The 13,519-nt window shown below is 41.9% G+C and overlaps 1 protein-coding gene across 1 annotated transcript in view; it reads left to right on the top strand.

The window, feature by feature from the left end:
* The first annotated feature begins 2,929 nt into the window (after nt 1–2,929).
* Nucleotides 2,930–13,519, top strand: part of mmp15b (matrix metallopeptidase 15b) — a 30,128-nt gene continuing 19,538 nt past the window's right edge. Inside the window, exons 1-2 of the mRNA XM_062419641.1 lie at nt 2,930–3,802; nt 13,195–13,343. Coding sequence (XP_062275625.1) covers nt 3,683–3,802; nt 13,195–13,343 — 269 coding nt within the window. The 5' untranslated portion in view covers nt 2,930–3,682. The remainder of the gene's footprint in view (nt 3,803–13,194; nt 13,344–13,519) is intronic.

The following is a 13,519-nucleotide window of genomic DNA, read 5'->3' as shown; positions in this document are numbered from 1 at the left end:
GGGGGATTTTACCTGTATTTGGTTGGTTGATGCCAAGACAGTTGCGATGACTGATGGTGGTGATGAACCCTCACACAGTGCTCACCTGGATACAAAGTGCTCACTGAAGCACAATGACTCACACACAGTAGGTGGTGTTACTCATTATGACAGAATGGGAAAACCTGGGTAATAAAGAAGCCCTTTCTGTTTGTAAAAAGTAGCATTTGAAATTGTCAGCAAAAGTGTCAACATGCTAAATTACTGGGATGGGGATTTCCATGGTGTCAAACTCCTACGTTTAGCAGAATGATTGTTGATCTACTGCTGCGTTTTGCCTTTATCCCACATGGAATCGCTTTAAAATGTTAAACCTTTTTGTGTTTGTTGATCTAAAACACCAGCTGGGAGACATTAGAATTTACAACATGTACTGATGCACAAATATTTAGCAGAAGTTTTACCAGCAACCTCTGTGGATGTTCAGTAGACTTTAGCACCGCTTCCCCTGTACTGACCTCAGGCTACAAAGATCAGTGAGCTGTTTTGACACACTGTCTTTCTATAGCCCCAAAAAAGGATCCGTTGATAGGGATCTAAAGATGTAGACATGTCTCTCGGCAGTCTCCATCACACAGAGACAGAGGAAATGAGAGGGTCGGTCAAAAGAGGTAGAACCATTCTCTGCTGTCTTCGGTGACGACAGGTGCTTCCCCCTGACCTGGACACACACACACACACACACACACACACACACACACACACACACACACACACACACACACACACACACACACACACACACACACACACACACACACACACACACACACACACACACACACACACACACACACACACACACACACCTTACCTTTTTTCCCCATGGATTACAAAATGATTTGCAAAAAAAAGGTGCACTTAATGGTTAATGTGCTTTTTATTGCTTATACATATTGCAAAGACTGGAAGTGAACAGATGTGTATATTGGTGTGCATGTGAATGTGTGCGTGTGTGTGTGTGTGTGTGTGTGTGTGTGTGTCTGTGTGTGTGTGTGTGTGTGTGTGTGTGTGGGGCTGAATAGTAACAACAATCTCATATTGGTTAATAAATAATGAGTCTTATCAGTGCTTTCCAGTTATATTCAGATTGTGTGCCTCTGTGTGTGTGTGTGTGTGTGTGTGTGTGTGTGTGTGTGTGTGTGTGTGTGTGTATATTATATGTGCGCGTATATTTGTGTGCGCACACATTTTTCTTACCTCATTTTCTGGTATAAACAGTGACCTTATCAGGACCAGTAATGGTAAATAACTGCACTCCCATAGCACCTCTCTAGTCTTCCAAACACTCAGAGTGTTTTACAATATATGCCAACATTCACCCATTCACACACACACACACACACACACACACACACACACACACACACACACACACACACACACACACACACACACACACACACACACACACACACACACACACACACACACACACACACGCAAACACAAACACACAGTCATACTCACACACCACTGGTGGAGCAAGTGTCAAAAGGAAACGCCAAAGGACACTTTGACATGCAGACTGCTGGAGCTGGGGACTGAACCACCGATCTTCTGATAAGTGGATCACCACAGCTGTCCCAGCAGTCTTCATAGGGACTAAAGCCTGGTCCTAATGAGGAAGAATATATTTTAAGGTACTGGTTAAAGGTTAACGTTTGGGTTAAGCTGTCCACAATGAATGAAAGGCTATGCAATGTCCTAACAAGGATAGCTACTTAAACGTGTGTGTGTGTGTGTGTGTGTGTGTGTGACAGAGAGAGAGAGAGAGAGAGACAGAGAGAGAGAGAGAGAGAGAGAGAGAGAGAGATGTGGTCTGTCACCTCATTGTAGTGGAGCTATAAAACACAAGGGGGGGAGGGTCATGTTTTTGCTGCCTCTTTCTCTCTCTCTCCCTCCCCTCCTCACTTCCACCTCCTCCCTCCATATCCCTCGTAGTGGTCAGCTCCTCAAGTCAGCCGGAAAATGTACCTTCCAAAATAAAATGAAATTCATGGGTGCATTTGCTGTTTGCAGATATAGTATTCTTTTACAGTGATCAGAGGTGTCTTTTAGCTTTAAGTATGATTTTTTATGAATATGTTTATTATTATTATTTTTATATTTTTCCATTTTTAGGTTGATTGGATTGTCATTGCTGGTAGTGGTATATGTTACTTAGATATGTCTGGGACATAGGGTGGATTAGGGACATTCACTAATGTGGGATAACTAAGCTCCAGTGCATTTATCTCTTTTTCTATTCAGTTATTTTAAAGCTAACTAGTATATGCGTACTGTGTAAGTTATATTGTTTAAAATTACACATGAACATACAGGCTACTAGTTTTTTAACCTAAAAACTACAGGTAAGCACATTTCAGAAAGTTTTGGTATTTCTAAGCCTAAAAACTAGTGTCCCACGTTACAATATCTACAAATTCTGAAACAATTTGGCACAAGAATATATACAAGACAATATCCAAAAATTGTCTTTTAATTTAACAAGGAAACATCTCAGGTATTTCATAATGATATAAGGTGTTGATATAATGTACTGGATTTATATGTTAATAAAGGTAAACAAGTCAGAATTGCAAAAAGTGTCCCACATTACCCTAATCTACCCTATGTGTGCTGTTAATGATTGTGAAAGACACAAGGAAACTGTTTCAGAGGGGGAATCTCTCACACATGTTGACAGGAAAAGAAAAGTAAATGTATGTGTGCATTGGTTTTTGATTATACTCTGGACGTATCAGAACACTCGTCTTTTATTTTTGAGAGTGTGGACCGGAACACGTCGTTAACCGTGCTGTAGAGCTTGACAGGAGCATGTGTCCACCTTAGGCACCGAAACACCCCGAACAGCCGATCACTGTCCGTCCTGCTCCGGTAGGGAGACAGCACACAGACACACTGACACAGGACAGGGCTGATCGCAAGTAGATAAGTGTCTGCTTCTGAGAAGATTCGCTCCGGGAAAAGGGAAAACTGGATTTAAAGGGCTTTAAAAAAAACAAAAACCCGTCAAATATAATTTTGACAAGAGAGGTCGCGATCTTTCTGCTTGAAGCGACCACCGGAGGAGTCGGTCAAGTGTGGTGAACTTTGTGCTTTTGATTTGTTTGCAGTTTGTAACTTTCTCAGGGTGAATTTAAATGCACTTCACTGGGCATTATTATTATTATTATTATTATTATAACCCACTGGATTTGAACATGTGAGCAGTAAAGGATTGATGTAAGGCTTTCTGCGGTAGATGCTGCGTTTAGGCGCTTTAGGTAAAGTGCACTTCCAAGGTGACTAATTAGGGAGCGACGTTGATGTCCCGCTACAAACAGCAGCACAGTACATACATATAGGTGAGACGGTGCAGAATAAACTAAAAGAAGAGAGCTGGTCGGACTCACAGGCTCACATATGAGTGAAGACAACTCACCGACATTTATGGAGGGTCCGTTTATAAAGGGGCTCTCGCTGTAAAACTGAAAATGGAGCTCTCTCTCTTCCAGGATGCAAGTTATAGGAGCGCTTAGTTAGTTTTATTACAGCTTTTCATTTGCTCTTTTTTTTTTTACCTCGTAAAGAGACAATATTGCGAGAGAAAACCCTCACAAAAAAGACAGATAACCGTCGTGTTACACCGCCAACCACGATGGCCTCCAGCTCGCGGGACAGCTGCCTCTGGTTGCTCTGGAGACGGACCCTCCTCGCGCTGTGGCTGTGCGCTCTCGGGGCGCGCGGAGCAGAGGATGACAGCGCGTTCAACGCAGAGGTAAAAACACACACACACACACACTGCTACTGCTGCTGCTTACTTATTAAAAGAAAGCTAATGAGAAGCAGCCGAGGATAAAGGTGACTTTTGCATGTTAAATTCAATTGTAGCAGCGCACTCATTGACATGGAGTTAGTGAATCAGACAGCAGCAGCTTTTGCTCCTGTCAGATAAACTCAACTACATTACTACATTATTCTGGTAACACATATAATAGGTTTGCATGTATGAGATTCTTTGTTGTGAATGATAAATTTTGTGTTTATCATTGTAAACAACCACAATGAAAGCATGACTGCACCTATGTAATAGCTTCAAATGTGACCCAGCCAATCAGAATTGCAAAGCTGTCTAGTGTACAACATCTGCTTTACCTTACTCATATAAAGTACTTTATTATTTTGTGTGTTATATTTGGTTAGCAACTTCTGTTAAGAGGTGTGTGTACAGTAAACAAAAACTAGATCTTTTGCATTGCAGGCATATCTAAACATAGCAAAAATCTTCTCATGACAATTCATATCTGTAATGTTTTATCCCCCCTATCAGACCACCTCTGTCAGTTTGTTTTGTTCTTCTGGGCACTATCACACCATCCTTGGTGGTCTCTGGACCCTTTTTAAATAGTGCATGTTATGTAGGAATCCAGTCCCCAGAACATAGGTAAATGGACAGACACGAAAGTAAAGCATTCTACTAATACTGATGGTCACTGTAGGAGCCATTGTTTAGGTGGACGACTTGGAATCAAGCTTGTTTATTTGAGGAATCATCACAATTCAGACCAGAATCAACATGCTGGGCTCATCTGTCCAAAATATCCATCCGGGTGTCTCCTCTTGCCTAGTTATTCTTTGTAATATTTTTTTTTTCTCTGACCCCTTTAACAGCCAAGGACACACTCGCATTTATTCTGTGTTTATTTAAGCGTGGAAACGCCAAAGTGTGCCAAAATGTCAAGTCAGAATTTCACCAGCCTCCCCTGCATTCTACTTACACTGACTCAGCTGCTACCCAGCACATTTGTTTGTTTTGTGGGACAATGTAGGAGATAAGAGGGAACTTTATACCAATAAGAAGGTGATTAGTGGGAGGGCTGCTGATTCTGTTGTTGTGGGTTTGTTTGACAGAGTGAGACAGACAGGTCATTAAAAGTGAGCTTACATTACCAAACTCAGTGACCCCAGGGGGGGGGTCCAGTCAGGTTACAACACATTTTGATGGGGGTATTAACATAGTTGTGGTGTGTGTGTGTGTGTGTGTGTGTGTGTGTGTGTGTGTGTGTGTGTGTGTTCATGTGCCAGTGTATCGTATTTAGACAAGAGACAGAGGGTTTACTCAATGTGTGGACTAATGAGCAGTTCCTGAACACTTGTTGCTAAATGTTTGTATGTGTCAGCAGAAAGAGTAACATGTGACGTTGTAGTTTATATGCTACTATATGGAATGCTCCATACAGGGATCTCTCTGAAAATATAGAGTGCTTCTGTGCACCTTGGACACAGTCCACTCCAACTTAGTTACTGTTCAAACAAAAGTAAATTTGAGCTGCACAACTGCCTGGAGAACAAAGGTTTGACTGCTTTCCAAACAGGATATTCTGGCACTGGTGAAAATGTATGATGTTGTTAGAGAGAAATGAATGTGCATGATTTCAAGAAATATTGTTTCCTCCCCTGTGGTTATTTTACCGGAGAGCTATTTACTTAATAACATCAACATGTTACAAAGCATTCTCACAAGCACAACAGACTGCTGTCTTGGAAACCTGTAATTTTACTGAGTGTGAGGTTTCATTGTTACAAGTAGGCGCTCAAAACACTGTTAAATTAAAAGTGGAATTATTGAAACAGTGTGATCGTGGTAGGACTGTTTTTATTTAGAAGGTGCATCAGCTTCCAATGGGGTGACGAGGTGAGAATGGGTGAAATGCAGACGGGGGAACTGGGGGTGGGCGAGGTCTCCAGCAGTTACATTCACTGATGGCGTGGCTACAGCGGCTGCTAAACCTGCACAAATAAGACCAAAAGAAGACGTGTAATTTGCAAAGCACCTGCAAAGGGTAATATACATCGCAAACTGCATTGCAAGTATGTAAATCAGATAACATGCGTACATTTGGCGCAAAATTGGCCCCTTTCCACGTATATTGCAACAACTGTCCAATTTACGAAGATCAGCGCTGATAGCCACACAGAGTGAAATGATTATCTTCCTCTGAGAGTTCGTTGTAAGTCAATCTCACTCACTCACTCACTCACTCACTCACTCACTCACTCACTCACTCACTCACTCACTCACTCACTCACTCACTCACTTGACCTCTCTCTTTCTCCTCAAATCTTCTTGTGAGGCTTTAATTGATATTGAATGATATCAAGGGCAAACCTTTCAGTCAGACATTGAGGGAATCAGGTGTTTAAGGGGGTTTTAGGCTTATCTTGGACTTTCAGCTATACTTAAAAATGTCTTTACAGATCCGATGGAGCTCAGGATTCATCCATAAGGGCTGCTTTATTACAAACAGTTCTGACTCTTGAGTGTAACAGCTGACCTGTGTAGATGTGCAGCAGAACACAGAACATTATTACTGTCAGATCCTGTCTGATCTGATGTTAATGAAGTTACTGCTGCTGTGCTGCTGTGCTGCTGTGCTGCTGTACTGCGTGCGTAAATGCGCACAGCCTCTTTCTCAGTTTGGAAACACAGTTATGGTTTCAGCTGCTGTATAATGCAGTCAGCTGTGGACAACAAACAGAACATCAGTACTGATGGGTCTGCATAATCCCTGATGCATTTAGTAAGACGTGAATCTATCACGTTTCAGACCTGCCTGAGTCACATTAATAACTGTATTCTGACATTTGACGTTTCAGTAGATTAGATTATGTTATAGATGTGAAATACTAGAGAAGTAAAAGAAGAAAAAATACATTTAAGTTGACTTTTGACTGTTGGAGAGCTGTGTGTGTGTCTTTGTTGACAAAAGTCATCCAATTTGAGACCTTTGTGCTCTCTGTAGTTCATTATTAACCAATATGTGTGCTGAAAACCTCACATAATCAGACACAAAACAGGGTTAGTTTGCATTTAGTTGCAAAACTTTAGCAGCTGTAAATGATGTACAATTCATGGTGCAGTTAGAGGCTGGAATACATTCTTTATGAATTCACTCCTCATTATCAACGAACAGTAAACATGCGAAAGTCTAAACTTAGCACTTAAGTTTATTATTTTTGTTCATGAAGTCAACTGTCTGTGTAAATCATGACATAAAATTCATTTTACTTTATCAGTGCACATCATCACATCTGTCAGATCACTCCTTCTCCAACGCTGCCTGCAGCTACATTAATTGAAACAGGACAGGATTCGGGTCTCAGGACAAATGCTTGTAATTTGATACTGTACCATTTTTCGGGGGGGTTTCTGGACATCCTAGATTTCATTTACTACAGGCATATGAGTATATGCACTTATAAGTTTTCATATTGACAGGATGCATGTTCCATACAAATGTTGTTATGTTGCCTTGGAGGAAATTATAACAAGCACCTGTCTGCCTGTAGCAACAAGCAGTGTAGACATTGGTAGCTTATCTTAAAATCTTAAAACATCTCATATTTGTTAGATTAAATTGAGACTGTTATTTGAAAACTGATTATTGATTGGTCCATTAAACTTAACTGCCAGCCAAATGTAATAGCAGGAGAAAGAAATGCTGGTTTTGTGAAGTCACAGTTGGTCATATATCTATGTGGATGATGACATTTGTTTGAACCCACAACAGCCTGAATAGCGATTGAATAAATATTAATTTTTAAACAGACAAAAGGCAGAAATGTAAAGTACACACGGTCTATTTTTTAAGGTGGAGGACAGGCCAAGGAGGCCAGAGTGTGTATGGAACAACAAAATCAACATATCAAAGGACCATGCAGCTGTTAAATCAAATCCATAAACTGTGTGAATTACATTACTCACATCCACTGTAGAGTTTATCCATAGGCCAAAAAGTCTGCAGAGTTCAATCTGATTCTGATTCAACTTCAATCCATGTGCTCAGCGGTCAGTCTGAGACTTCAACTCCTACTCTGTCTGGATGAAAAAAAAGATGAAGTGGGAGGTTAGAAGAATGAGGGGAAAAAAAGAGAGGGATTATCAACCAAGTGTGTGTGTGTGTGTGTGTGTGTGTGACAAGAAGAAAGACATTTTGATTGAATATGTCACAGTGACCGCCGCAAGAAAAATATGATGGAGTTTAACATGAGAGGGGGAAAGGAGGACAAAGATGGAGTGAGAGAAAGTTGACGTGGGGAACGGTAGCGGTCAGTCTCAGCTGTGCAGCATGTGATGGCTGAATGTGACAGCTGTTCTCTAACTGGGACACACACACACACACACACACACACACACACACACACACACACACACACACACACACACACACACACACACACAGACACACACACCGTGCACAGGCATGCTGGGCCTGGGACTCGGAGGCATCTTAGGAAATACAATGGACCCTCTTGTCTGGAGCGAGGGAGCTGCGAGAGCTTGTGAGAGAAAACTTGTGAATATCAGTTTAAAGAGGATGAGAGCGCAGAAAGACGCACTGACACGATTGGACAGGTCGGGTGCCGACAAAGCAAAAAAAAAAAAAAAAAGCGATCGACGTCTACTTGTAGCTAAAGAAGAGGAAAAAAGTAGTGAGGGAAGGGATAATAAGTGGCTTATTGCAGCACATAACGAGACAACTTCCTCAATCCATATCCTCTTTGTATCCATGTAATCTGCAACGTGCCGTCTCTTCACATTCCAGCTGCGCCCCCCCACCCCTTGCTCCCCTGTGATTGGCTATCAGCATAAAGTCCACAAAGACTCACATTGCTGCAGTGATGGAACTGCAACGGATTGGAAGTTGCACGTTTATTTATTTTTTAAAGGTTTTCAGGGGTTATTTCCTGTTTCTTCGCGCCGTCGTACACCAACGCCGACGTGTGCGCGTTATGAAATCTTCAATTTGAACAAATTCAATTCATCCCTTCCTCCCTTCGGTCTGCACTCTCGCTCGTCCATTTACTCATCCATCCTCTTGGTAGGACTTTGGAGAGGGGTGAGGGAGGGGGTAAAAGATGGCAGCGGACCAAGCTTTGGAATAAAAGCTCTGTATCTTGGCTGACATTGTGGTGGACACACACATACACACACACACACACACACACACACACACACACACACACACACACACACACACACACACACACACACACACACACGCACACACACACTCACACTCACACACACACGCACACTCCTGGCAGGTTTTACAACTCTCTGTATATTGCTGGGTCTGGTTTTGGCAGGTAAGCTCAAGGACTCTCTGAAAGACCATTTAATAGACGAGGTCTAGTGTACACACACACACACACACACGCACACACACACACACACACACACACACACACACACACACACACACACACACACACACACACACACACACACACACACACACACACACACACACACACACACACACACAAGCCTTCCCCCATTCCTCCTGTTGTCTAAAACTTGTTTTGTATGCAGCTTGCCTGATGAGGGAAGGTGAGCGGCCAGACTTGGAAGCGCGTTACCATTTTAGATGATGTGGGTGAGGGGTGGCAGAGGTTCACAGGCCTCCATAGATATTCCAAACGGCGCTGCAGCTCTGCCCTCGCGTCCCGGCCGCAGACTGCTGTAAATACTCAACGGGATGGGACAGAGGAAAAGTGTATAGAGACAATAACAGACACATACACGCACATACACCAAGCAAAGGAAGCAAGGAAGGCATCTCCCTTTTTCATAACGTCCCATCACGGCAGCAGTGATAACCATGTGAGGATGCTGATAGCCAATCGCAGAGGAGCGGAGAGGAAGTGGCTGGAATGCGAGTAGATGCATGTTGGAGATTGTACATGACAATAGCGTTTTTTCTTTTTTTTCTTTTATTGGAATTCACATAGGACTTGTAATTGTAGATACCCGCAGTGTGTGTGTGTGTGTGTGTGTGTGTGTGTGTGTGTTGTGGTTAGAAGGCCATTAGTGGCATTTCTATGTTTTTATCTTCAGACAGTATGAAATATGAGCGACATTAGCTGACATGAGACAGAAATCAATACGGCCCATCACTAATCAGTTCTTCAAAGATTTGTTGTCTCATGTGAACATGCATTTTGTGTCATTTAGGGAATTGATTTTCTTCAACCCATCAAGTGGAAACTAAACCAGTGTGATTAACATTTAACTTTCTTTTTGACAAAACAGCTGAATGCAGATACAGATGTTCTAATTCAATCACACTGATGATTTTAAAACTCCTCAGTAAGGTGTCGGTAAAACCAAATGTAAACTGAAAGGAATGTTTTGTGAAAATTGCCATCTGTTTCTGTGTGTGTGTGTGTGTGTGTGTGTGTGTGGGTGTGTGTGTGTGTGTGTGTGTCCGCGACAGAGAGAGAATGGGATAGAGTTAAGTTAGTTTCAGGAAGTCCATGTTTGTGTTTGAGTATGTGTGTTTGTGTGTGTGTGTGTGTGTGTGTGTGTGTATGTGCATGTGTGTGTGTGTATGTATGTGCATGTATGTGTGTGTGTGTGTGTGTGTGTGTGTGTGTGTGTGTGTGTGTGTGCGTGTGTGTGTGTCAGCGTGTTTGAAGCTCCCTTATCTAAAGGTAGAGGTGGGTCAGGGTCATGTCCAGTTCAGGCCTCCCTACGCCTCTTCCTGCTCCTACACACACACACACAGCTGCTACAGCCAGTGCACCCGTCGCCAAAAAAGAGAAACAGAAGATAAGAAAGAGAAAGGAAATAATAAAAGAAAAAAAGGAACATATAAACTTCAAGCACTTAAAAACCTCACCTCATACTGCAGCAGCCTTTCTGTACAGATGTGTTTGGAGCTCTCCTCAGGCCGAGTGCTCCAAAGGCTGCAGGCTCCAAAACATTTGTGTTCTCATTCTTGACCTCTTGATAGCCAGTGGAGAGTTCTGCATAAACACCAGTATGTTTGAATATATTTTTATATATATATATATATTTATGCATATGTTATAACTTAAAGAGAAAGCAGCCAGAACAAGCTTTAAGCTAAAAGGCAAAATAAAGTATTTGCATCTTTTAACTGGAACAATCAGTTCAGTTATTCATATAATCTACTTTTAGTTTGAACATACATCTTTTAGTTAATGAGCTTACACAATGTACATGATTTCCTGCTGCATTTGTACTGCTGTCGCTACATTTTTTTAGGCTATAAATCCTTTAACCTTCAGAGAAAGGAAAAAAAACTAATTCATACATTTAATGTGTAACTGTAGTCATCTACTAAATGATGAGGTGCCATCGGGATCCGTCAGGCTCAGCTCGGCGATCGACAGTGATTGATCGATCGGGCGTTATGCATTCGCTTCACCGTAATTAATCACGGCGGCTGTGTCAGGATTGGTCTAATGGTGGAAGAAGAAGAACACACACAGGCAGTATATAGTTTTCCTTGTCAGAAGGGGAATGACGGAAGCAAAGAGCTCACAAAGTTAAAGTTACTTTGAAGTTTGATATCAGCAGCTGTTCTTTTATTTTAATGTCTGATGCAGATTAGGCGCAGACTATTAAAATAATCGCCAACTGCTTTGATAATCAATCATTTTGAGTCGTTTATTAGTCCTCTATGGCAATAAACCGGATATATTTGGGCTGTGGGCTGTTAGTCGGGACAAAACAAGACATTTGAAGTCGTCATCTTGGGATTTGGGAAACAGCGATTTACTTTTTCACAGACCAAACAACTAATTGAATGTGATCGACAGGTAATCCATGACGACAATAACCGTCCTGTCATCAGAAGGTCATTTGAAAGAGGAGCACAAATCCACACTTCTAACTTTTTTTATTACATGCAGTCATATTGCAGTTGTGAAGCCAGTGCAAGACACCCAGACAGAGTGTACACAGAGTAAATCAAGTACATCTGGGACACCCTTTGCAATTTGTTTTCATTGCACTGTGGGGACATTGTGGGGGTGGGATGGCAGCTAGACACTTACTAATTTGGTGGGCAGCACTTATACACAGATATATGACTATAGCTCTTGTATACAGTATTAAATATGTGTAAGATATGTGTGTGTGTGTGTGTGTGTGTGGGAGAGAGAAGGACAGAAGAGGTTGGGTTTGTTTTCATGACTTTAAAAGGAGTGGTTGAGTGAATGCAGAGCTTTATCAGTAGTAGTTTGCATTGTGAAAGATGGGTGTAAACTCGAGAGCTGCACACACAGACGCTGACACACACACACACACTTTTGTGAATTCCTTGCACCACCATAGGGAGTGTATCCATGTGGACGCATATCCAGTATCTCAGACAACCCGCTATGCAAGTGTATGTGTGTGTGTGTGTGTGTGTGTGTGTGTGTGTGTGTGTGTGTGTGTGTGTGTGTGTGTGTGTATGCATGTGATATTAGGTTTCTACATAACAGGTGGGATAGACTTTGCGTCATCTGTGATTAGGTCAAGTATCACGTTTTCTCCCTCAAGTCTGTCATTAACCTCAACCCCCCCCCCCCACCTCCCCCTCAGCCCTCCCTGTTACACACTCCCACAGATACAGCAACCCTGATAGTGTGATGATCTCCTCCCTGCCTTCTCCCTTTTCTGTATATACATTACATGCAACCCAAAGCAGCGATAGCATACATTCCCAAATACTTCTAATAGAAATTGAATGTGTCTGTATTTAAAAAAGTTAATTTAAAGCATGAGAATGCATAAGAGTGCAAAAACGTCATGATTAACAGTGTTCCATTTCCTTTTTTTTTTAATCTACTGTCCCTTTGAGAGACTGCCGAACTGTCCGGTGTGTGTCCTGTCTCTCACTGACCCTCACAACCTTGATAAGCGGAAAATGGGTTGCAACATATGCCTATATTCTGCAAAACATAATAATCATTGTCATTAGTCATATTTCCTGAGTAAAAAGCACAAAACACAAAGCATTATACTATCAGTTTTTCCTCTCATTCGAGATCAAAGAATTAATATGATTATCTCTGTCATGTTGGTTCATTTGCTTCAGTTCGTCTCTATCTGCTTTACACGACACAAATTGCCTATATGCTCCTTAAAACAGCTGTTTCTGTTTCCATAACTTCCATTTCCTATTTAATGCCCTAATTTGCTTCTGGATTATATCAAGCTGCTCTTGTTTTCTGGCTTTGATTAAAGGCTATTATCGTAAATGTTCATTTTGTACTTCGGTTAACCTAATGAGCTTTATTTCCTTACTGTAAACTTACTTACTTGCTTATTCATCCAACTCTCTTTATGTTTTTCCTCCTGTGTGTCTCCAGACATGGCTGAGGATGTATGGTTACCTGCCCCAGGCCAGCAGACAGATGTCAACCATGCGATCAGCTCAGATCCTGTCCAACTCCATCAGTGACATGCAGCGGTTCTACGGCCTGGAGGTCACCGGACAGATGGACTCTGGAACCATCAGGTCAGCAGGATTTCAGTTTGCCGTTTCTATACATTTAGACCCAGATAAAGGACGAGGATCAGTTCAACTGTCAGTAGTCTGTTTGCACTAGTCAGCTCCCCCTTCATCTTTTCTCTTGGGTATCCCTTCCTTACAACACCCTCTCATACCACTTCCTGAATCCTGACTTCTTTAAC

The sequence above is a fragment of the Scomber scombrus genome, chromosome 1 (assembly GCF_963691925.1).
Source record: "Scomber scombrus chromosome 1, fScoSco1.1, whole genome shotgun sequence".
Taxonomy (NCBI): Eukaryota; Metazoa; Chordata; class Actinopteri; order Scombriformes; family Scombridae; genus Scomber; species Scomber scombrus.
Note: the sequence above shows the minus strand (reverse complement) of the source record. Positions and strands in the feature narration are given on the sequence as shown.